General features: G+C 39.9%; 1 protein-coding gene across 1 annotated transcript in view; it reads right to left on the reverse strand.

Moving 5' to 3' along the window:
• The window catches only part of MTUS2 (microtubule associated scaffold protein 2), a gene marked incomplete at its 5' end in the record, with an annotated part of 367203 nt that overhangs the window by 307910 nt on the left and 32494 nt on the right, over window positions 1-26799 (reverse strand). The window contains one exon of the mRNA XM_080797952.1: window positions 8799-8996. Coding sequence (XP_080654078.1) covers window positions 8799-8996 — 198 coding nt within the window. The remainder of the gene's footprint in view (window positions 1-8798; window positions 8997-26799) is intronic.

Here is a 26799-nt window from a genome sequence, read left to right on the forward strand (position 1 = left end):
CAGCTTCAATTAATGGGCTATGTCTTAGTCACCCTGCATAAATATGTTTCATTCAAAGGGAACCCAAGTGAAGGTATTTCCTTAAATGATCACATACTAAACAAGGGCTTGGCAGAACCCCTTTAGATAAAGAAAACAAAACATGACTTTCTTGGCCTATATTTCATTAATTTCTGAACAGCCTGAAGCTTACAGCCCAAAAGAGACCCCCATGAAAATCGACTTCTAGAACTGTCACCTTCATGCCGCATAAATAACAGATGTTTCATCTTAATGTTCAGAGAGGTATTTGCCATACATGGCAGAAGGGAGTATAAAAATTTAGAAATGAAATAGACATCATCTCCCTGAATTCTATATACTCATTAACATGTTCTTTACCCCATGTCAGACACAGTTAATCCATCATGGTCATTTTTCCAACTGAGCTTTTAAAATCCTTCTCCACATAGAACTTTAGGCATGAGGCCAATGAATAGAAATGATGTTGAGCCACTGTCATTATGACTATACTAGACTCTTTTCTGAACACTGTGCATTCATTAATTCCATTTAACATTCCCAATCCTATGGTGTTTTGTTACACTCCCTTTTATTTATTCTTATTTTACAATGAGAAAACAGAGGCATGGAGAGATTAAGTAACTTGCCTGAAGTCACAGAGCTAGCAAATGGCAGAGGCAAGATGCAAACCCAGGCAGCCTACCTCCAGAGACCACATCCTTCACCACTATGCTACATGGTTTCTTTCTTTTTTCTTTTTTAAAGATTTTATTTATTTTATTTGACAGACAGAGATCACAAGTAGGCAGAGAGGCAGGCAGAGAGAAAGGGGGAAGCAGGCTCCCCGCTGAGCAGAGAGAGCCCGATGCGGGATTCGATCCCAGGACTCTGAGATCCTGACCTGAGCCGAAGACAGAGGCTTTAACCCACTGAGCCACCCAGGCACCCCACTACATGGTTTCTTAAGAAATGAAAGCCAATACAGAGGGAAGATGGGATTTTAATCTTTTATGGAAATTTTCAAATATACAAAAAAAGTAAATAGTACACGAAACCCTCATAGTTCCATCATCTAGCTTCAAGGATCATAAAAAATTTACCTATCTTTTTTTCATCTTTTTGGGGGAGGAGGTGGTGCCTGATTATTTTAGCAAAGCCAGAACACTGTCATTACTTAAAATGTGGAATAATTAAGTCTGAAGATATAATGCAGTAGCGCTGAGATAGCCAGGAGAGGATCTGAAGGGTGTGAGGACTTTCCTCACCCCCAACTCAGGAAGGTTAGGTGCTCTCCTCTTCCCCACCCACCAAATGCTGTGCAATCTTCAGCCATAGCAAGACTCACAGTTCCCTACATGGATTTCTTTTCGTGCTTCTATCTCCCCATTGGATTCTAACTTTGCAAGAGTAAGATCTTGGTGTCCTGATCACAACAGCTGCAGCACTGAGCTCTGTGCTTACCCTACAACAGATGTTGAAAGAGGGCTGGACTGGGGAAGGGAAATGGACAGTCCTGATAGTCACAAAACCAGATAGCCAAGAAAAATGAGGCAGTTCAACGAGACATGGTTTCTACCAGAATCCCCCTACCATTATCCTACATACCTATCACCCCCCAAATTTCACTTTATCTTACTTTCAACCAAAAATGGTCAATTTAAAAACAAAACAAAAGATATTCACACTCTAATCCCATCTCTGGGTGGACATGATCATTATCTGGAGTGTTTCGAAATGGAATGTACAATGTCAACGAGGCTTAATCTCAAATACGCAAGAGCTTCTCTGAAATCTGACCTCACAGGTCCCTTTAGGTTCCTTTTATCATGAATAAAAAATGACTCCCTCTTTGCCAGTGGAACATGAGACAGATTAATGGTTGTTTTGGTAAGAGTTATTTATGATACTTCTTGCCAACCCTGAACCTACTTAAAATTCATGTTAGATATAGAAAATCAAATGTATTATTTATGTAAATGCATTTTATGATATTCAGGAGCATGAATGCTGAAGTTAACATTACAAAAAGCTTCCAAAAGGGCTAGTGATTTTCCATTTCAGATTATTTTCCCAGAGCCCAAATCCTATTTGATAATTAAAAGAACATCTACTTATTTAAGTATTAAAATAAGACATAAAACTCTAGGATTTAATGAAAATATCTGATCTCTCCAATTGAGAGGTCTAATTTTCACAACTCTGAAATTCTCTCACGAAAAGTCTCAATGGTATGGTTTTGGGCCAATTCTCTGGGAGTAGCTAATTACATGCAAGGAGATACATAGGTTATTAGATATCTGTGAGACTATTAGGTCAATCTACATGACAATTCATCTCTAAATATACTTTAAATGACCTATTATCTTTTCTACTCTTCAAGTAGCATAAAATATCTCTAAGTATACCACAGTCAAGAGAAGCAACATTTTAGAGATTCTAGAAAACTTTGACAACCGCAATGATGATGAACTCCACCAACTATCAAGACCCGTGAAACTCTTGATTAAAGTGAAAATAAGGTCTCACCACAAAATATTTCTGAAAGCTCCTCAACTTACATTCAGGGGTCTCTCTTGTTCCATACTCTTACATAAGAGAAAATGTAAGAAAATTTCTATTGGGAAAGAATTTCTCCTGAAATTCTTCTACTGTAAAGGTCATGCTAGGTAGCATGAAGGATACTAAAATTATTAAAAGACATAGCCCCTATCTTCAAAGAGCTTATAATCTGCAGAATAGACAGCCCAGAGAAACAAATAAGTACAATGAAACAGCATGTGGTAATCCACAAAAGGGACGCAAGCAAGGAGCCATAGGAGTTCCCAGGAGAAAAGATGGCTTCAGGTTCACAGATGAAGGAAGTTTTTTTTTTTTTTTTAGAGGAAGTGGCATTTGAATTGCACATGAAAATGGCAGAATCTACAGAAAAATTTGGTTGGGTGAAGAAGGAGAGCCTTCCAGAGATGGTTTACACCAACAGCACAAAGGCAGGAAAAGCACAAAGCCCTCAGAGAAAAAAGCAAACAATTCTGGTTGGCCAGTTGAGGGTGTACATGAGGGGACGGTATGTGGGAGAGGTGAGAAGGGAACCGGGCAGGTCATGGAGGACCTGAAACATCCAACAAAGAATGGAAGCAAGCACAGGGGCACCATGGAGCCATCAAAACAGGGTGAAAGGGAAAATTATTTAGGACCATGTGCCTTACGAATTACAGCAGGACGATTTACGAGGAATGCTTTAGGTGAGAGGTACTACAGATTTAAACTAAGATAAGGAGAAGAACAAGGACAGATTACATGACAGAATGAGACCTGACCAGATTTGATCACTGAATAGAAAGGAAGGCAAAAAGAAGGTGAGAAGCAATGCTGGTCCTAAAATTTCCAGGCTCAGTAGTCAAATCACAGATATCATTAACAGACAGAACAATGGTGAAAGGGGGTGCCAGTTTGTAAAAGATAACAAAAGATTCATTTGGGGGAAATGTTCAGTTTGGGGCAACCTGTGTCAGCCTGCTGGAGATGTCTGGCGTCATATGAAATGGGGGTGGGTAGTTCTAGAAAGAGGTCAGGGTTGGAGTTGGTAGTGTGGCCAAAGTGCTGAGAGCTGAAAGCACAGATAAGATGAGCAAGGGGAAGCCTAAAGAACTGGAAGAGGATGCACCATGAGATGTGCATGAGATGCTCAAACATGTTGGCCTCAGTGTACAGAAGACAGGCGATGCTATGATGAACCAGCACGTTGCACAAGAAATGGAAAGCCCTCTAATTCAGGAGGTTTTCTGGGTGCACCAACAGCTCCCTTACAAAAGATCTCTCAGATCCCATCTGTACTTCCCACAATGCAACCCCTCTGAGAAACTCCCCGATCACCCTAATCAGAAACTAACCCTCTATCCCAACCCAGGAATGTCGATCCAGGTTTACGTCATTTTAAAGCTGTGGACATATACCCTTGTGCCATGATCATTTATATAATGTCAGTCTCTCTGTCCCTCTCTCCAGCTGCATTTCTACCTCCCCCCATCACTCTACTACCTCCCTGCATCCAGGGTGGTAGAGGATGGGTTCTACAGCTGAGACTCAGGTCCAGGGGGGCCCATGATCTCTCCATGATCCATTGTCACCCACCCTTCAGGACCCAGGAAAACCAGAGAGAGAGAGTTGTAGCTAAGCCAAAGTCATCCAGAAAACACTAAGTTCTTAAAGAATCACTGAAAAGTGTCTTAAATACAGCATGCTTTGGTCACTGTGGACACCATTCAGACATTTCACACGCACATGAGTATCTAAAAATATAAGCTGTACACTTCCAAAGAGCTCCTTATTATAGTCATGCTTCAGCTTTGAGACATCTACTGTGCCATATTATAATTCCTAATGACTGTGGTATTCCTAAAATGAGTCCTATGTGCATGTATTGTTTGAAGAAAGGCCAATGTTCCAAGAAGGAAAAAGGAACCAATTCTGGTATCATGCTAGCTATTTTGATGAGCTAAACCCACAAAGCTTTGCTCCTAGGGTTTGATTTAAGGACTTTCAGCTCTTTCAAAGGCTTCATATTTTACTTAATCCTCATCATTAAAGCAGAAACAAAAATTCTGTGACATTAAATCTAATAGCAAGTATAAGCAAAGTGTTAACAGTACTAAGATATCAATTCCAATAAATGAGAAGGTTTTCCATGGTCTATTGGTGAAGTACAAATTTTCCATATAGTGAGGTGGTAAATAATTTCAAGTCAATTCTAAATTTTTTTTCTAAATAGAATTCTGAATACATATTACCTTTATTTTTTTTCTTTTCAATTTTTTATTTAAGTTCTAATTGGTTAACATACACAGCAATATTGGTTTCTGGAGTAGAAACCAATTCAGTAATTCATCACTTACATGCAATACACCCAGTGCTCATCACAAGTGTGCTCCTTAATGCCCATCCCCCATCTAGCCCATCCCCCACCCACCTCCCTCCATCAACCTTCAGTTTGTTCTCTATCATTAAGAACCTCTTATAGGTTTCCTCTCTCTCTTTCCCCCTCCCATACGTTCATCTGCTTTGTTTCTTAAATTCCACATATGAGTGAAATCATACAGTATCTGTCTTTCTCTGACTGACTTACTTCCCTTATCATAATATACACTAACTTCATTCATATCTTGCAAATGGCAAGATTTTATTCTTTTTGACGGCTGAGTAATATTCATGTGAGTGTGTGTGTATATGTGTGTGTGTGTGTGTGTACACCTGCATGTGCCTGTATACCACATCATCTTTATCCATTCTTCAGTTGATGGACATTTAGGTTCTCTCCATAGTTTGGCTATGGTTGATAATGTGGCCATAAACAGCAGGGTGCATGTGCCCCTTCAAATCTGTATTTTTTATTCTTTGGGAAAATACCTAGTAGTGGAGTCACTGGGTCATAGGGTAGCTCTATTTTTAACTTTCTGAAGAACCTCCATACTGTTCTCCAGAGTGGCTGCACCAGTTTGTGTTCCCACCAACAGTGCAAGAACATTTCCCCTTTCTCCACGTCCTCACCAACACCTGTTCTTTCTTCTGTTCTTAATTTTAGCCATTCTGATGGGTGTGAGGTGGCATCTCATCATGGTTTTGATTTGTATTTCTCTGATGACGAGTGTTGTTGAGTATCTTTTCATGTGTCTTTCAGCCATCTGGATGTTTTCTTTGAAAACGGTCTATTCATTTCTTCTGCCCATTTCCTAACTGGATTATTTGTTTTTTGGGTGTTGAGTTTGAGAAGTTCTTTATAGATTTTGGATACTAGGGTGCCTGTATTTGGGTAGCTCACTTGGTTGAGCCTGTCCTCGGCTCAGGTCATGATCCTAGGGTGCTGGGTTCCAGCCCCACATCAGAATCCCAGCCCAGCAGGGAGTCTGCTTCTCCCTCTGCCTCTCCCTTTGCCCCTCCCCCTTGCTCATGTCCTCCCTCTCTCTCTCTCAAATAAATAAATAAAATCTTTAAAAAAAGGAATTTGGAAACTAACCCTTTATCAGAGTCCAGAGTGCTAACCATTACACTATGGAACCACTAACCCTTTATCAGATAAGTCATCTGCAAACATTTTCTCTCATTCTGTAGGCTGCCTTTTAGTTTTTTTATTGTTTCCTTCACTGTGCAGAAGCTTTTCATCTTGAAGAAGTCCCGATAGTTCAGTTTTGCTTCTGTTTCCCTTGCCTCCAGAGACATGTCTAGTAAGAAGCTGCTATGGCTGAGGTCAAAGAGGTTGCTGCCTGTGTTATCCTCTAGGATTTTGATGGATTCCTGTCTCACATTTAAATCTCTTAACTATCTTGAATTTATTTTTGTGGATGGTATAAGAAAGTAGCCCAATTTCATCCTTCTGCCTGTGGCTGTCCAATATTCCCAGCATCATTTGTTGAAGAGACTCTTTTTTTTCATTGGATATTCTTTTCTGCTTTGTTGAAGATTAGTTGACCATATAGGTGAGGGTCCATTTCTGGGTTTTCTATTCTGTTCCATTGATCTCTGTGTCTATTTTTGTGCCAGTACCATACTGTCTTGATAAGTAACAGCTTTGTAATGTAGCTTGAAGTCTGGAACCGTGATGCCTCCAGCCTTGTCTTTTTTTTTAAGATTTATTTATTTATTTTAGAGGGAACATGAGCAGGGGGATGGGCAGAGAGAAGGGGATAGAAGCAGACTCTGCAACTGAGCACAGAGCCTAACATGGGGCTCAATCCCACAAGCCTGAGATCATAACCTGGCTGAAATCAAGAGTCAGATGCTTTACTGACTACAACCACCCAGGTGTCCCTGCTTTTCTTTTTCAAGATTGCTTTGGCTATCCGAGGTCTTTTGTGGTTCATACAAATTTTAGGATTGTTTGCTCTAGCTCTGTGAAATATTCTGGTGGTATTTTGCTAGGGATTGCATTAGAAGTGTAGATTGCTCTGGGTAGTATAGACATTTTAACAATGTTTGCTCTTCTAATCCCTGAGCACAGAATGCTTTTTCCAATTCTTTGTGTCCTCTTCAATTTCTTTCATAAGTGCTTTATAGTTTTCAGGGTACAGATATTTTACATCTTTGGTTAGGTTGATTGCTAGGTATCTTACACGTTTTTGGTGTGAATACATATTACTTTGGATATGAAGTCTTTAAAGTAGGAGTTGTTTTCCCTGGCACATTATGGCTCTTGTCTCTCAGGGTGCTCAGTATCCCTCTCTGGTGTTCTCTGAAGCAGAGGTGAGAGAAATGCCCTCAGTACACCTGGAATTATTCTGTCCACACCTGTCAGCTCTTCTTAACAAAAGCTGCTGCCATGGGAACAAAGCTCAATTCATCCTGAAATTATTATTTTTTTAAGAAATCAAGATGTTAGCATCTTCCTTGGAAAGATATACACCATGTGAGGTTTTTCTGCTTGTTTGTTTGTTTTGTTTTATTTTGTTTTGTTTTAAATCACTCATGGTCCCTCTAAAAGAGAAACATGCCACTGGGAATTTTACTACTAAAAACTATGACAGATAGTTGCTCCTCTATTTAAAAATCTTCAGACTGTCAATATACACACACATCTGAAAATAGGAGTTCCACATTTGTAAAAAGTTCTTTATTGTAGTCACATTTCAGATTTTGAGACATCTACTGTGCCATGATGGATTCCGTAATAACAAGGGTATTCCTAATATGAATCCTGTGTGAAAGCAGGTCAGAGACGCAGTATATTGAGGAAACCAAGCGAGCAAAAAAACCTCTCAGAAACTGCTTACAAACACATCCAGATGTCATGTAATGTACTACTTTGAGGAATAACTAGGTAGACCAAAATTTAGAAGCGGAAAAGTACAAATGTGGTGCGCATCAGCTCTCTAAACCCGAGAAAGGCTAAAAAGCAAGCTCAGAGAAAGGAAATTCAAAACTCAACCTCACTCTCAAATTCTACCCTCACACCCCACCCTGCTCTCTGTCTCTTTCCATTACTACTTCAGCCTGATTCAACTACTGTAATCCCTCCCAAACAGCCCTGCACACGAAAACCGCTAAGACTTCCCCAGCCTTCTGGCAAGTTCTTGCTAACCAGCATCTGAGATGTCATGGCTTCAGATCCAATAACAATGACTTTGAAGTTGACAGGCTGAGATGGGCTTTGGTCATCAAAGGCTCAGCTGAATGGGGCAGCCTCCAGATCTTCTTTAGAAACAGCGGCTGTGTGTGATTTACTCTGAGACTATTAATTCATATAACTTACAATATCAATCTCAGGAACCAGGCATAGAGTAGCATCTTTCAGCTAAGGGGGACCTTTCTAGGCACAGAGTGAAGAAGTTCAGCTGTGCCTTTTTAAAATTTTCAACATCATCTGGTTAACTTTTAGAAATCCAGCCAAGTGTTCCACAAAATGAAGGCATTACAGGTAATCCCAGGTAACTAAAAGGATTCTCACCACCACTAATTAATACATGTTTCTTGTAACACCTGATTTGGATCTTTCTTTGACTTACGTAGGATCCATGGAGCAAAGGGCTCCTGGAATCAGTCCCTGGATAAGTCATTTTCTATATTTTAAACGTCCTTTTCTAGCACGTTAACTCCTCATAACTGAAAAAGGATAGGGCCAAACAGGCTTTTTTTCTTCAGTAGATTATTTTCTAAAATCCTAACAATGGTAGATTAAAATAGCCAAATCAAATCTTTCATACACAAAGAAATGAAACTATTTATTATTACAGCCACATGCGCATCCACCTGCCCCAGGACGGCCAGAGGGGCGTATCCCACAGGGGAGCAGCGCCCCGCCCACTTACGGTTGGCCAGCCGGCTCTGCTCAGGCTGTGCGCTGTCCACGGACTGGGTGCTGGAGACCGAGGACACACTGGAGCTCCGCACAAAGCCAAACGCCGCCAGCTTGGCTGCGGGGAGACGTGAGTATCCGGGAGGACGAAGTCCTGATTTGGGTAGATTGGATTTTGCAGCATTTGAACCGGAGGCTTTCTTTAAATCCGCTGTAGTGAACGAAAACCAAGCCAAACAAACAAAATCAGTTGACAAGATAGAGAATACATGGACAGTGAATAATAATATGGTTCTATCATAAACAGGCCACAATTAATCTTGTAGGATGTGCTTAAGCACATTCACAAACACACCTTTATGAGAAAGGCCCCTCACAGTGGGAGCTTCACGGAACTCAAATAGAAGGAGAGGCAGCAGGCAGGTGAGACAAGAACCGACAGGTAGTCCTATGATATGACCATAAATAAAGGTATACAGTGCTTAGGAAGCTGAATGGAATGAACACTTACTGTTGCATGTTACCCTAGAATTGTGAAATTGACATACATTTGAAATCTGACATGCAGTGGGCAGAGAGCACCTTCGTGGCAAATATTCGTCAGGAATTTTAAACAGTATGTGATAATTCATGGAAGCATGTACAAAGAATCTTTTGCTAACATTCTGTTGGTTGTAGGAATGAGGTGGGCACAGACTGCAGAGCTGGTCGGGTTGAAATCCAGTCTCTGTCATTTACTAGCCGTGTAACCTTGGGGAGTTCACCTAACACTTTAGAACTACAGTTCCCTCCCACAGAAGGACTGGAGATGATAAAACTGGCCTCAAAGGTGAAATATAAATATTGCTTGTAACAGAACTTTATAGAGGCTCCAATTAATGTTAGTTTTTTTTCTCTTTTCTCCATGATCTGTTTTTGTGTTAAACTAAAATTCAAAAAATAAGCTAAACTTCAAAATTAGCTCCCAGATATGTGCAAAGCCAGCTAATTTTGAAATAATAAAACATCATGCTATAAATCTACCATCTCAGCATGATGATATCCAAATTGGGCTCTGTTCATGGCCACTGCAATGATCATCTCCACACTATAAGAAGTCTTCCAACATCAGACAGAACCAGGATGCACACACAAATGCTCTTTAATATTCCTTAAAAGGAAAAAGAGTCAAACGTCCTAATATTCTGTATAATTGTCCCAGTCAAGCCATTTAGCAACTTTTGCCTGCACTGTTTACTATGAGTGCTGATATACAGACCCTTCAGGAATGTTCCTCATTCTTTATTATCTACTGAAAGATTAACCAGGTTGCAGAATAATAATTTAAAAAAACATTTCTTTTAAAAAATTGATTTCTAAAAATCAATGAGGAATCTACATTAGAAGTAAATCTATGTATGGAAATCCATGGAGAACCAATAGAGGCCAGTCTGGTCCAATGGTGCCTCTTCCTCTACAGGAGCTTCCGCTAGGAGTGAGGCTGAAGCCAGTTGTATACCCAGATAAAAGCAGAATATGCACAACTATGGTTTCCTGACTTCTGGGTCAGGACTAGGAAGAGGAGGAATCAGATGAGTGCAGAGGGAAGAGGGAACAGGGTTCTGAGGTTGCAATATTCCCAATTCAGTTCTGTTCTTCTGCTTGGGAAAAATGTTTAAATATGATAAGAAATAATCACTGTTTAATAAGTAGTAATGGCCCTTCTGTAGCAGCAATTAAATGTAAGGTCAACGCCTTCAATTGTTGTTCTGTCATTTTGCACACTCTGAGATGATATCTCCAGGACAATGAAAGTGTCCCCATATATCAGATACATTTTTACAATAAATTTATACCAATGCAATTTTGGATTGGATTTATATATCAGTAAGACAGATGTTAAACAGTCACATGCGATTTCAATAGTCATGTATAATAATCATTTCATGTTTTTTTTTTAAAGATTTTTTATTCATTTATTTGACAGACAGAGATCACAAGTAAGCAGAGAGGCAGACGGAGAGAGAAGGGGGAAGCAGGCTCCCTGCTGAGCAGAGAGCCCGATGCGGGGCTCGATCCCAGGACCCTGGGATCATGACCTGAGCCGAAGGCAGAGGCTTAACCCACTGAGCCACCCAGGTGCCCCTCATTTCATGTTTTGATACTAATTTCAGTTATAGAGGAAAAGAGTATAACTTCTTTCCAAACCTAGTTAATCAATAACTGATTTAAAATGACATAAAATCAAGTGAGAAGAATATGAATAAACTTTTTTTCTAGAAAACTCATATTTCAGAATGAAGGAAAGATCAGAATTCCTCATAGGATATCTTGACCTATAATAAACATTCATTTACTATTTATTTAAGAATGAAAGCTAGACACTCCTGGGTGGCTCAGTCAGTTGAGCATCCACCTCTTGATTTTGGCTCAGGACATGATCTCAGGGTTGTGGGATTGAGCTCTGCATAGGGCTCCATGCTCAGCGAGGATTCTGCTTAAGATTCTTTCCCTTTCCCTCTACCCTTACCCTAGCTTAGGCACTTGTACATGTGGAGTCTCTCTCATAAATAAACAAACAAATAAATAAATTCCTTAAAAAAATGAAAACTAAGATTATTAAATCATTACTTAAGACAATAAAGGCACTGAAAATATTCAAAGAGGAATTTATTCTATCCTACCCTTACTTACATTTAATGATTGTTCGTGTCATCCGTAGAAAGGTAGCCTGAACATGTAGAGAGGGATCTCAACAACACAAGAACTCAAGTAGACATGAAGAAGGTGTCTAAGGGAGTTCTGGGCTTTCACTTTCCCTAGCCCATCTTTCTCTTTTATTTTTTAATATATTATTTATTTGACACACAGAGAGAGATCGCAAGTAGGCAGAGAGAGCGGGGGAAGCAGGCTCCCCGCTGAGTAGAGAGCCCAACGCGGGGCTCAATCCCAGGACCCTGAGATCACGACCCGAGCCCAAGGCAGAGGCTTAACCCACTGAGTCACTCAGGCACCCCCCCATCTTTCCCTTTTATTAAAGGCACATATTGTGAGTGTGTGTGTGTGGGGGGGCTACTTGTAGGAGTATGTCTTACCCCAACTGCCTACATAATTTTTCTAAATTTAACGTAATCCATACATCAAGTTACTATCCAGTGGCCTCTCATTCTACCAGATACATCTCACAAATAGTTTACATACCTTCAGGGTTTGGAAGAACAGGTCTCATTCTTTGGAAACCATCAGTGCCTAGCACAGTGGTTTTGACAAATTATTCAATCAAATTTAGCTGAAATCTGCAGTAGCCAAGCTTGCATGACACTAATATAGCCTGCTATGTGAGTTGAATACCTCCACTGGTCTCTCCTTAATGAGAACAAGGCTGGAATGGGGCTCTAAACTTCGCTTTCTAAATAAGCACCTCCATCATTCTCGTTGAGGTAACCCATGGAGCACACTTAGGGGTGACGACGTCAACAGAAGATGCCATATCAGCCTGGGAGAGGTGCTCTTCATTACATATGGCTGCTCTGACTGAATGTGCCTTAATTTAATCTTAGTTTCTCATAAAAGTAATTTACTTATAAAAATGTGTACTTTACTATTTCTCAAGAGCAGCATGTCAGAAGAATATATTTTTTCAAGTATGTAGTGTCCTTGGACTATTCAAGAATACCATCTTTGATGGAAATAGCATATCTAAGTGCAAAATAAGCCCTCAATAAACAAATGATAACAATTAATGTTAAAGAAAACTGAGTAGACACATAAGAGAGTCATCTTCTGCGATGGTGGCATAAGAAGTTGAGACGCTTCATGGACACTTTCTCCAGTGAAACAACCATAATTAGTAAAAAAAATTATTTTAAAAAAACCACCACCATTTAAAGGTTCTAGAAGTTGTTCTAAGGGTGTATAGCAAATAAAGAAACATTTATATATGAAAATCTACTAAATCTCAGTATGAACAGTCAGATTGGACGACCCTTGAGCTTGACCCACTCCTTTCCTCCTCTGTAACCTTGTCCATCTCAGCATGATGAAAGCTCTGCTCTGGGTGGCTGGGACCAAGGCAACAGCATTCCTCTCCCCCTGGTTAAGAACTACCAAATCTCACTGGGAGAGGCAGGCCACCACCATTTCCCTTCCCTATGCCCTCCCACCAGGTCCACATTACAGAGACTAAATGACATGGAAGCAAAAGGCTAAGAGGTTGGGGGTCCTTCCTTCACCCAGCTCCAAGTAAAAGGAAAGAGGCACTACTCCAGGCACAGCAACCCAAAAATACTGGGGCCCTAATCACTGTTGCCCTGGCTCACTTGCAGACTAGGGGTTCAATATCAGGAGAGGTAAAGGGAGAAGGACAGAAGCTAGTGCCCCGGCCTAGCACCCACCTGTAAATCAGGACTGGCACTCCTAGAGCAGCAGACCACTGTCCCCACCACACTCCCCCAGCAGAGTCATAACTAAATGATTTGCCCAAAGGCCGAAATAGGCCGTAAGAGCAAAAATCACTGCAGTGCTCTATAATGCCCATATTAAAAAAGAAGAAAGATGTCACATCAATAAAATAATCTTCCATCTAAAGACACTGAAGAAAGAAGAGCAAACTAAATGTAAGCAGAAGGAAGGAAATAGTAAATATTACAATGGTAGTAAACATAACAAAATAGAAAAGTAAAAAAAGAAATTCAACAAAATCTAATTTGGCTTTTAGAATGATCAACAATGTTGACAAACCTTTAGTTACACTGATCAAGTAAAAAGGAAAGAAGACTCAACTTGTTAAATGAGGAATGAAAGAGGGGACACACTACTAATCTTACAAAACTAGAAAGAATTATAAGTGAATATCATGAACAACCTAGTGAAATGAACATGCTCCAGAAAAAAACACAAAGAAAAAAAAAGATACAGAAAATCTGAATATACTTACAACAAAGAAATCGAATTAGTAATCTAAAAACTTCCTCCAAAAAAACCCCAGACCCAAATGTCGTAAATAGAGAATTTTATCAAGCATTTAAGGAATTTGTATCCATTCTTCACAAATTATTCCAGGGAGAATGGGGAAGGTAGAGAGAGAAACACTTCCAAACTCATTCTGAGACCACTGTTACTTGATAACCAAATCAGACAAAAATATCATGAAAAAAAGAAAATGCTTACAGATGTAAAATTCTCACCAATATATAGCAAACTGAAATCAGTTACATATAAAAAGTATTACATACCATAACCAAGTGAGATTTATCCCTGGAATGAAAGATTGGTTTAAGATGGAAATCAGTGTACTATGTCATATGAAGAAAACAAAGAAAAATCACATGATTATCTCAATAGATGCAGACAAATCACTTGAAAACTTCCAAGAACATTTCATGACAAAATGTTTAACAAACTGGGAATAGTAGAAAAATGTCCTCAACTTGATAAGGGGATGGGAAAAAAAATCCATAGCTAACATCATAGTCAATGGAAAAAGAACGAATGCTTCCCCCATACATCAGGAACAAGCCAAGGATGTCTGCTCTCATCACTTCTACTCAGTATTTTATGGAAGGTTTTAATCAGGACAATTGGGCAAGAAAATTAAAAGGCATGCAGGCTGGAAACAAAAAGCAAAACTTTATCTGTAGATCACACAATCTTGTATACAGAAACCCTATGAAATCTACTAAAAGCTGACACAAAAGCCCAGGGCTGCCTCCTTTGGCTCTGGCACGCGAGTCAAACTACACAAGCCCCTTCCCACATCCTTGAGAATTCCACCTTGATAACAATAAAGTAAGTTGAGTCAGTGTCCTTCCCTTGCTCTCTCAAGTCATTTCATATGTGTTTGAGAGGCCTGCACTGCTCTCCCCAGACACCTCAGTTACGTGAGTAGTAAACTCCCTCTTAAGCCGCTTTGTGTATGGCATCATCAGTCTTGACATCCAAACCAAACTTTGGGCTGGAGATCCACCCTATCTCCTCAGGGTGACCGCAACAACAGCTGGTATGACCAGGGTACTGAGACAATGACCCCCACCACTGGGAGCCTTTCTTCATGTTTTGCTTGCTAGCTGACCCGGCTGCCTAATAGAAAACACACTGGGGGACCTGGGTGGTACAGTTGGTTAAGCGCCTGACACTCGGTTTTGACTCAGGTTGTGACCTCAGGGTCATGAGATCGAGTTACATGTTGGGCTCTGTGCCGTGTGCAGAATCTGCTTGAGTTCTCTTTCCCTCTCCCTTTGCCCCTTCTGCTTGTGTGGCCCTGTGTCTCTCTCTAAAATAAATAAATAAATCTAAACACACACACACACACACACACACACACACACACACACAGGAAAGAAAGCATGCACTTGGAGCTGCTGCTTGATTGCTAGCCCGTGCTTTGAGCTGTGCTGCTCTGACCTGCATTGAGTCCTACAAAGCCTCTGTCACAGATTAACCTGACCCTCATTGGAAGTTTCAGTAATTATTTGGTTTTTCAGAGACAGGAATGTGATTGGGATGGGGTCCTTTGTGTGGCCTTGGGTCATGTATCTTGGCCCGCACCTATGTTTTAGAATGCGGTTGTAGCTGATGCCAGGCTTGGGAGAAAGACTGCCTTTTGCTGCATACAGGTCCACTGGGTGATCACTCATGAAAAAGCAGTCCTTAGAGGGAACAACACACACACAAAAGAGAGAAAGCAGTATGTGAAGAAGTGCTGAGGTCTTCACTCCTGAAAGCAAATGGCTCCACGGGCCCCTTAATTACCTCTGCTGCTGCTGCTGCCTATGTGTCTGTCCCAACAAAAGTCCTGATCCTCGGGGTTAGAGAGAAAAACATCCAGGGCATCTCTGTAGTACAGGGTTAACTCAAATCCTCCTTAAGCTTGGGATCCTTAAATCCTATAAAATAACACTGTCATGGGAGACACCTCCAACCCTGATGATACTGATCAGAAGCTCTTGGCTGGGTGGCAGTGGGGGGGTGTCTACAAATGTAAGGGGAGTAGAGAGAACCCACAGTAAAAACAAGGGAGAAAGGAATACAGGGGTGGAGGAAGGAGAAGGGAAGAAGCCTGGTTTTGGCAGAATTAAAAACAAAACAAAACTGAAAAAGATGTCTACATATGGACCCAATTGGAAATGGAAAATTTACTAAAAGAGTTTATACTCCAAAAGATAAAAGGGCACTGACTTTTGTACATCTATTACATAGCTTCTGAATTAATCTTAACGTCTCCTTAAATGTACTAATTGGCAAAACTTTATGACTTTAATCAATACTGGGGCTCAAACTATAGTTATACCTGGGGATCTCATTAAACTTAAATAATATATCCCCTATAATATTCTATACTCTTAAGGGAGTATATGAATGAAAAATAAAGGAAACATAGATATGCTTCATCTTAACTATGAGAATTATCATCTTGCCTCAATTTCCCAGAGTCAGAGCATCCACTGTCCTAAAATATCCCATAGTGGGCATGAACAATCTGTGATTAATAAATTAAGAGAAAATTAAAGTTTTGACCCATAAAAACTTGGCTTGACAAAATGGAACCCTACAGACCATACCTCAAGTTAAAGCAGTTAATAGGACTTGCTATAAATTAAAGCAAGGCCTGCAAGAATTGAAACATGTTATATAAGACCTTTACTATTCATTTAACAAGACAATCTGGCGCATTCTTAGTCCCTCAGTCCCAGTTTTCCTTCACTTCTGAAAAGACACAACATACCTTTACATAGCGGCTACCCCTGCAGGACCTCCACAGCCATGTCATTGCACACGATCTTTATGGGCTAGATCTTAACTGGATCCACCTTTCTTCAGGAGCATAGGTCTGATATTACAATGATGACACCTTCCTTTGAGGGCATTTATATGACACACTCATTCAAGCCATATAAATACAAAGACACTCATCTAAAAGAGATAGGCCACTACCTAACACCGTGTGCAAGGCCCTGCCACCCTAATTCAATTGTTACAAATTATTTGGTAAACTGTGGGGTACTCCATCCCTGACACTGTCATGAAACTGCTAGTGATTCTTTCAACACCCAAAATATTAAAAGAACCCTGGGGTCTTTTAGACTCCTTTGGGTTTGGGAGGTAAAATATTCTTTATTTGCTAATTTTACTTAAGCCTATTTATGCTGTTACTTGCAAAGTGGCTCACGTTTGGTGGGATCCCTTCCAACAAAAGGCTCTAGAATCTGTCCAAAGTGCAATCAGCACATACTTTCATTAGTGCCCTCAGAGACACTCTCACTGTAGAGGCTTTAGCAACCTCTCTCATGCCTTCTGGAGTTCCTAGACCACCAGTAATGGTTATAAGTTGCTCATGGGTTTTTGGTCTAAGAAACTGACCTCCTTGGCCCTGCAATATAGAATATCAGAGTGGCACTGGCTGGGCACCTACTGGTCTCTCCTGAAAAGTAAAGCTCTCATCTGCCCTGAACCTGTGACCCTCCATACCAAGGTCCCAATATGTCTTAGGTTATAAAAGTAGCATTCCATAAACTCAGCATAGGTAGCCTGGACTTCTTGCTACAAGATGGAACCAAACCTGGGCCCTATGGCATAGCCCACCTGCAGAAGGCAGTAGCCTCCCTCTATCCTTAGTCCCTTGCCTGGTGTCACGGTGTTAAGAGGACATCGCTCTTCTCCCCAGACCCAATGGCTACCTGTAGGGCCTCTTAGAATCAACTGATGAACAGCAGTGGGAGTTGGTACACTTTATACAGGTGGACCCCTAACTGTCACACATGACATGAGCTGCTGCTTTTCATCCTATAACCTAGATGTTCCTGAAAGGGATGCAACCCAAGCGTACCACAATTAGACAAACTCCAAATCACCTAACACTGGATGCTCTGGTCAGTCAGACCCATCTGCACGTTTGTACACTCTTGGGCCATTGTCATTGGTCTGGCTGTCTGGTACAGCCAGTGGCAGCAGCAATTCCTTATTCAGAGTTGTGCTCTTTAGGGTTAAAAAAATTTTAAATAAATGAGAATCTTTTTATGTTACAGAGACCCAAACAATAAAATTAAGGTCACACATATTTCTACACTCCCTATAGCCACAAGGCAAGTTCTCACCATGACAGTCCTTGTCCACTTCTGGAGTTCCAAAAATTACTGAGAGTGAACAAGGCAATCATTTTGCTTCTCAGAATAATTAACACTGGGCTCTTGGACAAGACATTCAATGGACCTCTTACCTTCCTTAATGGCCTTAGGCTGCAAGCCTCATAGAGCACTATAATGGCTTACTAAATAACTTCAAATTCAATTAAATACAGCACATTTCAATCACCAAACATCAGGGCTCTCTGGCTCCTCCCATCTGAGAAGGCTCACAGGCAAACGTGGTATTCCCCTCTTGGCACCTATGGGAAGTCAAACCACTCAAACGCCGGCCTGAGTATGGAGCACTCACCACACCCCACTCCCTGACCACTAAAAAACTCCAAATGAATCTCCTTTCTTTGCTCTCTTTCAAGCCATTTGGACCTCCTTGGAAGATGTGCTCTGCTCTCCCTGGAAACATGAATATGTACCTATGTTATATAGGTAATAAAGCTTTTTACACCCTCTCAAGGTATGTTTGTGGCATTATCAATCTCCACTGGGAAAGAGAAGCAAATGAGGGCATTCCATCTCATTGTCTAAGGTAGCTATGCAATCACCTCACTGGTAAAGTTCCAATTACAGTTGGACTTTAAACAGTACAGGTTTGAACTGTATGGGTCCACTTAAATGTGTTTTTTTTTCAATAAATACAGTACAGTATTGCAAAAGTATTTTCTCTTCCTTATGATTTTCTTAATAACATTTTCTTTTCTCTAGCTTATTCTATTGTAAGAATACAGTACATAATATGTATAAAATACAAAATATGTGTTAATCAACTGTATATTGGCTTCTGGTCAACAGCTATCAGTAGTAAAGTATTTGGGGAGACAAAATTAACACACATATTTTTTATTGCACCAGAGAATTGGTGCTCCCAATCCCCACATTCTTGAAGGGTCAGCTGTGTGTGAGAACCAAGGTAGAGGTTTTTGGGGCTTTGGTTTGTATGAATTTTACTTATACCAGCATGGTTAAAAGTATGAAATGCACTGCTTCTAGACCATAAAGCTATTTAATGAAAAAGCTATTCAGTGATATTTCATTTTGCTTTACTATAAATTAAAAATTACCTGAGTATTTTCCTAATACTAAATGGGAATCTGAGCAAATGTGGGGGTTTATCTAAAATTTTAAGGTGGCTGCACCAGGAATAAACTTAGCAAACAAAGTGTAACACGAATTCTCTGAAAACTAAAACATTAATAAAATAAATTAGAGAATACGCAAACGGAAAACATTCTATGTCCATGCATTAGAACATTCACTGTTGGTAAAATGGCACTACTCCCCAAACTGATCTACAGATCAGTGCAATCCCTACCAAAATTCTAGCTGGTTTCTTTGCAAAAACTAAAAAGCTGATCCTAAAATTCATGTGGAAATTCAAAAAAAAAAAAAAAAACACCAAATAGTCCAAATACTCTTGAAAAATAAAAACGTTAGAGGGTTTATACATCTAATTTCCCAAAACTCAGTACAAAGCTAGAGTAATCAAGGCTGTGTGGTACTAGCACAAGAACAGACACAGCTTAATATGAGAGAATTGAGTTCCTAAAAATAATCCAATATTTGTGGTCAACTGCATTTCAATAAGGCTGCTGTGTCCATTCAATGGGGGGAAAAGAAACAGTTTGTCAACAAATGGTGCTGGGACAACTGGGTGTACATATACGTAACAAGAACTGTAGACCACTACATCTTGTCATCTTAAAAACAACCTCAAAAATGGATTAGAGACTTCAATAGAGATGCTAAAACTATAAAACTCTTAGAACAAAACATAGTTATATATCTTCATGACCTCAAATGAGGCAATAATTTCTTATGTGTGACACAAAAAGCATAAGCAACAAAAGAAAAAAATAGCCTGAATTTCAACCGAAGTAAAAGCTTTCAAAATTAAAAGCACCATGAGACAGCACCTCATGCCTGTTAGAATGGCCATCACAGGGAGATTCAAATTAAAACCACATTGAGATGCCACCTTACACCAGTTAGAATGGCCAAAATTAGCAAGACAGGAAACAACATGTGTTGGAGAGGATGAGGAGAAAGGGGAACCCTCTTACACTGTTGGTGGGAATGCAAGTTGGTGCAGCCACTTTGGAGAACAGTGTGGAGATTCCTCAAGAAATTAAAAATAGACCTTCCCTATGACCCCGCAATTGCACTACTGGGTATTTACACCAAAGATACAGATGTGGTGAAAAGAAGGGCCATCTGTACCCCAATGTTCATAGCAGCAACGGCCACGGTCGCCAAACTGTGGAAAGAACCAAGATGCCCTTCAACAGATGAATGGGTAAGGAAGATGTGGTCCACATACACTATGGAGTATTATGCTTCCATCAGAAAGGATGAATACCCAACTTTTGTATCAACATGGACGGGATTGGAAGAAATTATGCTGAGTGAAATAAGTCAAGCAGAGATAGTCAAGTATCATATGGTTTCACTTATTTGTGGAGCATAACAAATAACATGGAGGACAAGGGGAGATGGAGAGGAGAAGGGAGTTGAGGGAAATTGGAAGGGGAGGTGAACCATGAGAGACTATGGACTTTGAAAAACAACCTGAGGGTTTTGAAGGGGCGGGGGTGGGAGGTCGGAGGAACCAGGTGGTGGGTCTTAGGGAGGGCACGGATTGCATGGAGCACTGGGTGTGGTGCAAAAACAATGAATACTGTTATGCTGAAAAGAAATAAAAAATTAAAAAAAAAAAAAAAGAATGGCCATCACCAAAAAGATAAGACAAATACTGGTGTGGAAGCAGAGAAGAAGGAAACCTTGTGCACTGCTGGTGGGTTTGGAAATTGGTACAGCAACTATGGAAAACAGCATAGAACGCTCGCAAAACACTAAAATGATCCACCAATTCCACTTTTGGGAATATACCCAAAGGCAAGAAACATTAAAAAAGATATCTGCACCCCCATGTTCATAGTAGTATCATTTACAATGGCCAAGACATGGAAACAACCTAAGTGTCTGTCGATAGATGAATGGATAAAGAAGTTATTTTACACAGACACACACACACAGGAATATTATTCAGCCATTAAAAATGAGAAAATTTGCAACAACATGGCTGGAATTTGAAGGCATCATGCTAAGTGAAATAAGTCAAACAGAGAAAGACAAATACTGTATGATTTCACTTGAATTTTAAAACAAACAAAACAACAAAAACCCAAAATGAATTCACAGAAAAAAGATCAGACTTGTGGTTATCAGAAGTAGGAGGCTGCCGGAGGAGGAGCTGGAGAAAGATGGCTAAAAGGACAAACTTCCTGTTATATGATAAATAAGTACTGGAAGATGTCATGTACACTGTGAGGACTACAGCTAACACTGCTGCATGATATACACAGAAATCATCTAGATCCTAAAAGTTCTCACTACAAGGAGATAATATTTCCCTTTATTCTTCTTTCTTTTTGTTGCATCTGTACGAGAAGATGGATTTTAACTGAACCTCTTACAGCAACCATTTCATAATATATGTAAACCATACCATCATGCTGTATGTGTCAAAGTTGTACAGTAATATACATCAATTCTCAGTAAAACTGAGAAAAAATGTGAAAGTTTTATATTCAAAAGACACTATCCAAGAAGTGGGGGGTAAGGACCAACCTAAGAATGGGAGAAAATGTTTGCAAAATATATATCTGATGGCTTTCTAGTACCCAAAATACATGAATAACTATGTAACCTGACCATGAAAAAAAATAACTGAATTTTAAAATGAGGCCATCATTTGAGTAGATATTTCTCCAAAGAAAATATGCAGAGTGCCAATAAGCCTATGGCAAGATGCATAATATCGTTGGCCATCAGGAAAATGCAAATCAAAACTATAATGAGAAACCGCCTCATACTCACTAGAACAACTGTAATCAAAAAGACAGACATTAACAAGTGTCGCAAGAATATGGAGAGAGTGGGACCTCATACATTGATGGTAGGAATGCAAAATGGTGCACCCTCTCTGGAAAACAATCTAGCAGTTCCTCAAAAAGTTAAACATACAGGTAGCATATGCTAGAACAATTCTACTTCCAGGTATATTCCTCAGAAAAATGAAAACACAAGTCCCCACAAAAAGTTGCACATGAATATTTCATAGTGGCATTGTGCATAACAGACAAAAGGTAGAAAAATGCAAATGCACATCAACTAAGGGATGCATAACCAAAATGTGGAATGCCAATGTCAATACACTAGAATATTTTTTTTGCCATTAAAGGGAATTAAATACTGATACATGCCATAGTACAGATGAGCTTGAAAACATTAATGAAAGCGAAAGCAGCCAGACACAAAAGGCCACATATTGTATGATTCTATTATATGAAATGTCCAGAATAGGCAGATCTGTAGAGATAGAAAGATCAGTGGTTCAGGGGCTGGGGCTTGGGAAAATGAGGAGTGCCTGATTATGGGTACAGGGTTTCTTTCTTTTGGGGTTCATGTAGATGTTCTAAAATTGATTGTGGTGATGGTTGCATAATTCTGTGGATATGCTAAAATCCACTGAACCGCATCCTTTAAAAGGGTGTGTTCTAGGTAGCATATGAGTATATCTCAATAAAGCTGTTTTACAAAACAAAAGTTTTTTTTTTCTTTTTAATGAAAAAACATCCTGTATTTATGGATTGGAAGGCTTAATATTGTAAAGATGCCCAAACTACACAAAGTAATCTATAGATACAATGCAATTTGTCAAAATCCTAAATGCATTACAAAACAAAAGTTTTTAAAGAAGAATAGAGAATTCCTGTCTTTGGTTCAATAATAGGCTCACACTACGGTAGAGCAATGTCTATTCCAATCTCTACCAGTATCTTCACTGTCAAGGGGCCTATATCAGATAAAGAATTTGGCCTATCGTTATGAATCCTCCCCAGAAAAACAGGTAAGTGAATATTATATTTGGAATAGCAGATCAGAAACCCTCCTAAATGGATATAACATTAACTGAGAAATTAATTAAAATAACTTCAAAATTCATAAACATCTAAAAAAGTCTTTTCTAGGATCCAGTATCCAAATCCCATGCACAGAAGCCAAGGTATATTCACTTAGGTTTATCAAGGCTTTATATTCTTGCAACATTTTGTCAAGAAAAAGGATAAAAATTCCTGTTTGAACAACAAAAGAGATTTTGCTGTCACTGAATGTTCAAATGACGTGTTGCTCTTTCAAAGTAATACTGTTTTTCTTTTGAAAGATAAATCTTTGGAAGAATGCAAATCTTCACACTTCAATAAAAACTGGAGCACCAGATTTGTTCTTAGCTTTTTTCCTTTTTGTGATTCTACTTTGAGTATATATTTAAACAAATATCTCTGCATAAATATCTTAATCAGCTAGAACCAGATTATAGTGCTTTTACGATTCAATATTCTATTGATAAACGTCCATCCATCATTGTCCAACATTCTTAATATCCCAGGCAGGAAAGCAGACTTTAAAAAAGTAAATGCATATTAATCCAATTCAATATGTATTCACAGACTCCTACCATGAACAAGCACTTCATGAGGTGCTGGGGGAAATTCAGAAACAAAGAAGGAGTGCTCCCCAAGTGGGGCTTACAACCCTACTGAAGCAGAGGCCCTCGCTCACAAGTCCCCACAGCCTGAGAGAAAGGGGAGAGTGAGGCCGGAACAGAGGTGGGCCCTAGTGCTACAGGAACGAAAGAACTAAACGAAGGTAAAATCAAGTAGAATGATTCAGGGTTTGTCTTCGAGGCCCATTTCTTCCTTATAATCTTATATGGGAAAAGTTTTTTTTTTTTTTTCCTGGCACATTATTAACCTATAATTAATACAGGGCAAAGTATTATTTGAACCAAACTACTTTTTTTTTTTTTAAGATCTTACTAGATCTTCCTAGTTGCTTTGATAAACAGCTTCTTTTTTCTCAGATCTTCTGTAGAGAGGTGATTTGCTTTGTTCACAGGGCTGAGAAACAATTCCTCTCTCACCTTGCTGGGGACCAAGCACAAAGAACAGCTGTTTTTACCAAGTTTCCTTCACAGGGGGAAGCTGTCAACAGAACTATATAGTATGAAGTCGGCAACTCTCCCACAGGAGAAAAGAAGGACACAATTAAACAAAGCAAGGGAAGTGGCATATTTCAGGACTGTACTCCAGATTTGGGTTTGATACAATTGCCCATCAAGTGTATAATCTCAGGCCAGCCTCAAACTCTTTGATCCCCTCAAGACGGCTGTCCTCTACAATGATCTTCACCTCCTAGTATCCCTATCCTTATATAGTTCCCTTCCACAGTGAGTCCCCTCCTACTGACCTGTGTGACCCAGAGAACACTGAGGGTGTGAAACCCCTTGGGCTATATTATAAGCAGCTTGCTCCTCGGGTCTCTTGGGCTGCTCACCTTGGGGGGAAGCTAACCACCATATCATAACCCTTAAGCAACCTTGCGTAGAGACCCATATGGGGGGGGACTGAGACCTTCTGCCAGCAGCTAGCACCCACTTTCCAGCTGTGTGAGTGAGCCACCTTGGAAAAGGGTCCTCTAGCCTCCAAGTTTCAGACGACTGCAGATTAACTGACATCTGACTCTCTGAATTTGAGGACAAGACTCAGCTCAGTGGAGCATTCTCTCTACCAGCTCAGGGATGCCTCAGCTTTACCCAGGGATGGTCCCAGTTTTAGCTGTTAGAGTCCCATATCTTGGGAAATCCCTGACCACCACCAGGCAGACCAGGATGGCTGATCACCCTAGATTTATAGCTCCCAGGCTTAAGTAGCAACTTCAACATTCACAGCACAGCTGTGAATCCGGATAAACGTGGAAGCCCAGAGTGTGAAGAATGATGAAAATAAGGGAGATATGCTAATAAGAATGATATGGAATGAGCTGCCAGCCAGAGGGGAGGGTATATTCTCTGCTCTGATGATGATCTCCTCATCTCAGGAAAACCAAATCATTAACACTGAAAAGAAGAGTGCCAGTGCTGGGAAAACTTACGAGCCACATACAAAAGGATGTAGCTGGACCCTCACTTCCCACCAAACGCAAAACTTAACTCAAAATGGATGACCAATCTAAATTTAAGAGACAAAACTCTAAAACTTTCAGAAGGAAAAACAGACCTAAATCTTCATGAACTTGAGTTAGGCAGGGCCTTCTTAGATATAATAACAAAGGCATAAGCAACAAAAGAAAAAAAACAGAGAAACTGGACATTATCAAGGATTAACAACCTTGATTAAGAAACCAAGGATTTTTTAATCCAAGGGATTCAATCAAGAAAGTCAAAAGACACCCACAGAATGGGGGAAAACGTTGCAAATCATATATATAAAAAGGGACTTGTATTGAAAATATGCAAAGAACTCTTGAAACTCAACCCAATTGAAAAATGGGCAAAGGTTCCAAGTAGACAATGTCCAAAGAAGATACATAAATAGCCAATACGCATGTGAATTTTCCAACAAGCACATAATCCCATGCTCAACATCACTAGTCATTAGGGAAATGTAAGTGAAAACTGCAATGAGATATACTTCACAGCAAGAGGAGAGTTACAATTTAAAAAGCTGATGATAACAAATGTAGGAGACGCTGTAGAGAGATCAGAATCAGGCACTGACGATAGGAATGTAAAATGGTACAACAGCCTTGGAAAACAGTCTGGCCATCCCTGAAAATGTTAAGTATGGAGTTACCTACAATATCTCAGAAATCCTATTCTTAGGTACACACCCAAGAGAAGCAAAGACAAGTATCTACACAAAAACTTGTATAGACATGTTTACAGTGGCATTATTAATAATAGCCAAAATTGGCTAAAAGAATTCATATATCCATCAGCTAATGAGTTTACAGATAAACTGTGGCCTATTCTACAATGAAATATTATTCAACAATGAAAAGGAATTGTAATGAATGGAGTTATGTTCCCCCAAAATGCATACGTTGAAGCCCTAATGCTCAGTGTGATTGCATTTGAAGACAGGCCTTTAAGGAGCTCAAATAAGGTCATAGGATGGGGCCCCAATCCAAAAGGACTGGTGTCCTTACACAAACAGGAAGAGACACTAGAGCTACCTCTCTCTGTACATTTGCAGAGAGAAAAGACTGTGCAAGGACAGAGAAAGAAGGTGGCCATCTGCAAACCAAGAAGAGAGGTCTCACCAGAAACTAATTCTGCTGGCACCATGGTCTTGGACTTCCAGCCTCCCAAATTGTGAGAAAATAAATTTCTGCTGTTTAAGCCACCCAGTCAGTGATATTCTATTATGACAGCTAAAGCAGACCAATACAGGACTCAAGTACTTATATACGCTACACATCAGATGAACCTTGAAAACATGAGGGCAAGTGAAAGAAACCAGACCACAAAGGGCCACATATTATAGACTCCATTATATGAAATGTCCAGAATAGACAGATCTACAGAGACAGAAGGCAGATCAATGGTTACCAGGGGCTGGAGTTTGGGGAAAAGTGAGGAGGACCTACTAATGAATATAGGGTTTCTTTCTTTTGAGAGTCACGAAAATGTTCTAAAATTGATTGCACAACTCTGTGAACAGACTTGAAACCACTGAATTTACAATTTCAATGGGTGAATTGTATAGTATGTGAATTATATTGCAATAAAGCTGTTACTTAAGTTGTTATCAAGAGAAACAGAGAGACAGAGACAGATAGCATGAGAGCTAGCCAGCTAGTTAACTAGCTTCTGGAAAGGAGATTAAAGAGACAAGACGGAGATACAGGAAATGAGGCAGAAGATGGATGACCAGATGAGACCTTCGCAACCCAAAGGAGAGATGAGTGACCAGAGGTATTTGTACCATCAGCCAGCAGCATGGACACTGGACACCAGCAGGAAGGGCCATGGAATGAAAATTGCCTCAAGGAGGG

Source organism: Martes martes (genome assembly GCF_963455335.1).
Source record: "Martes martes genome assembly, chromosome: 3".
Classification (NCBI taxonomy): Eukaryota; Metazoa; Chordata; class Mammalia; order Carnivora; family Mustelidae; genus Martes; species Martes martes.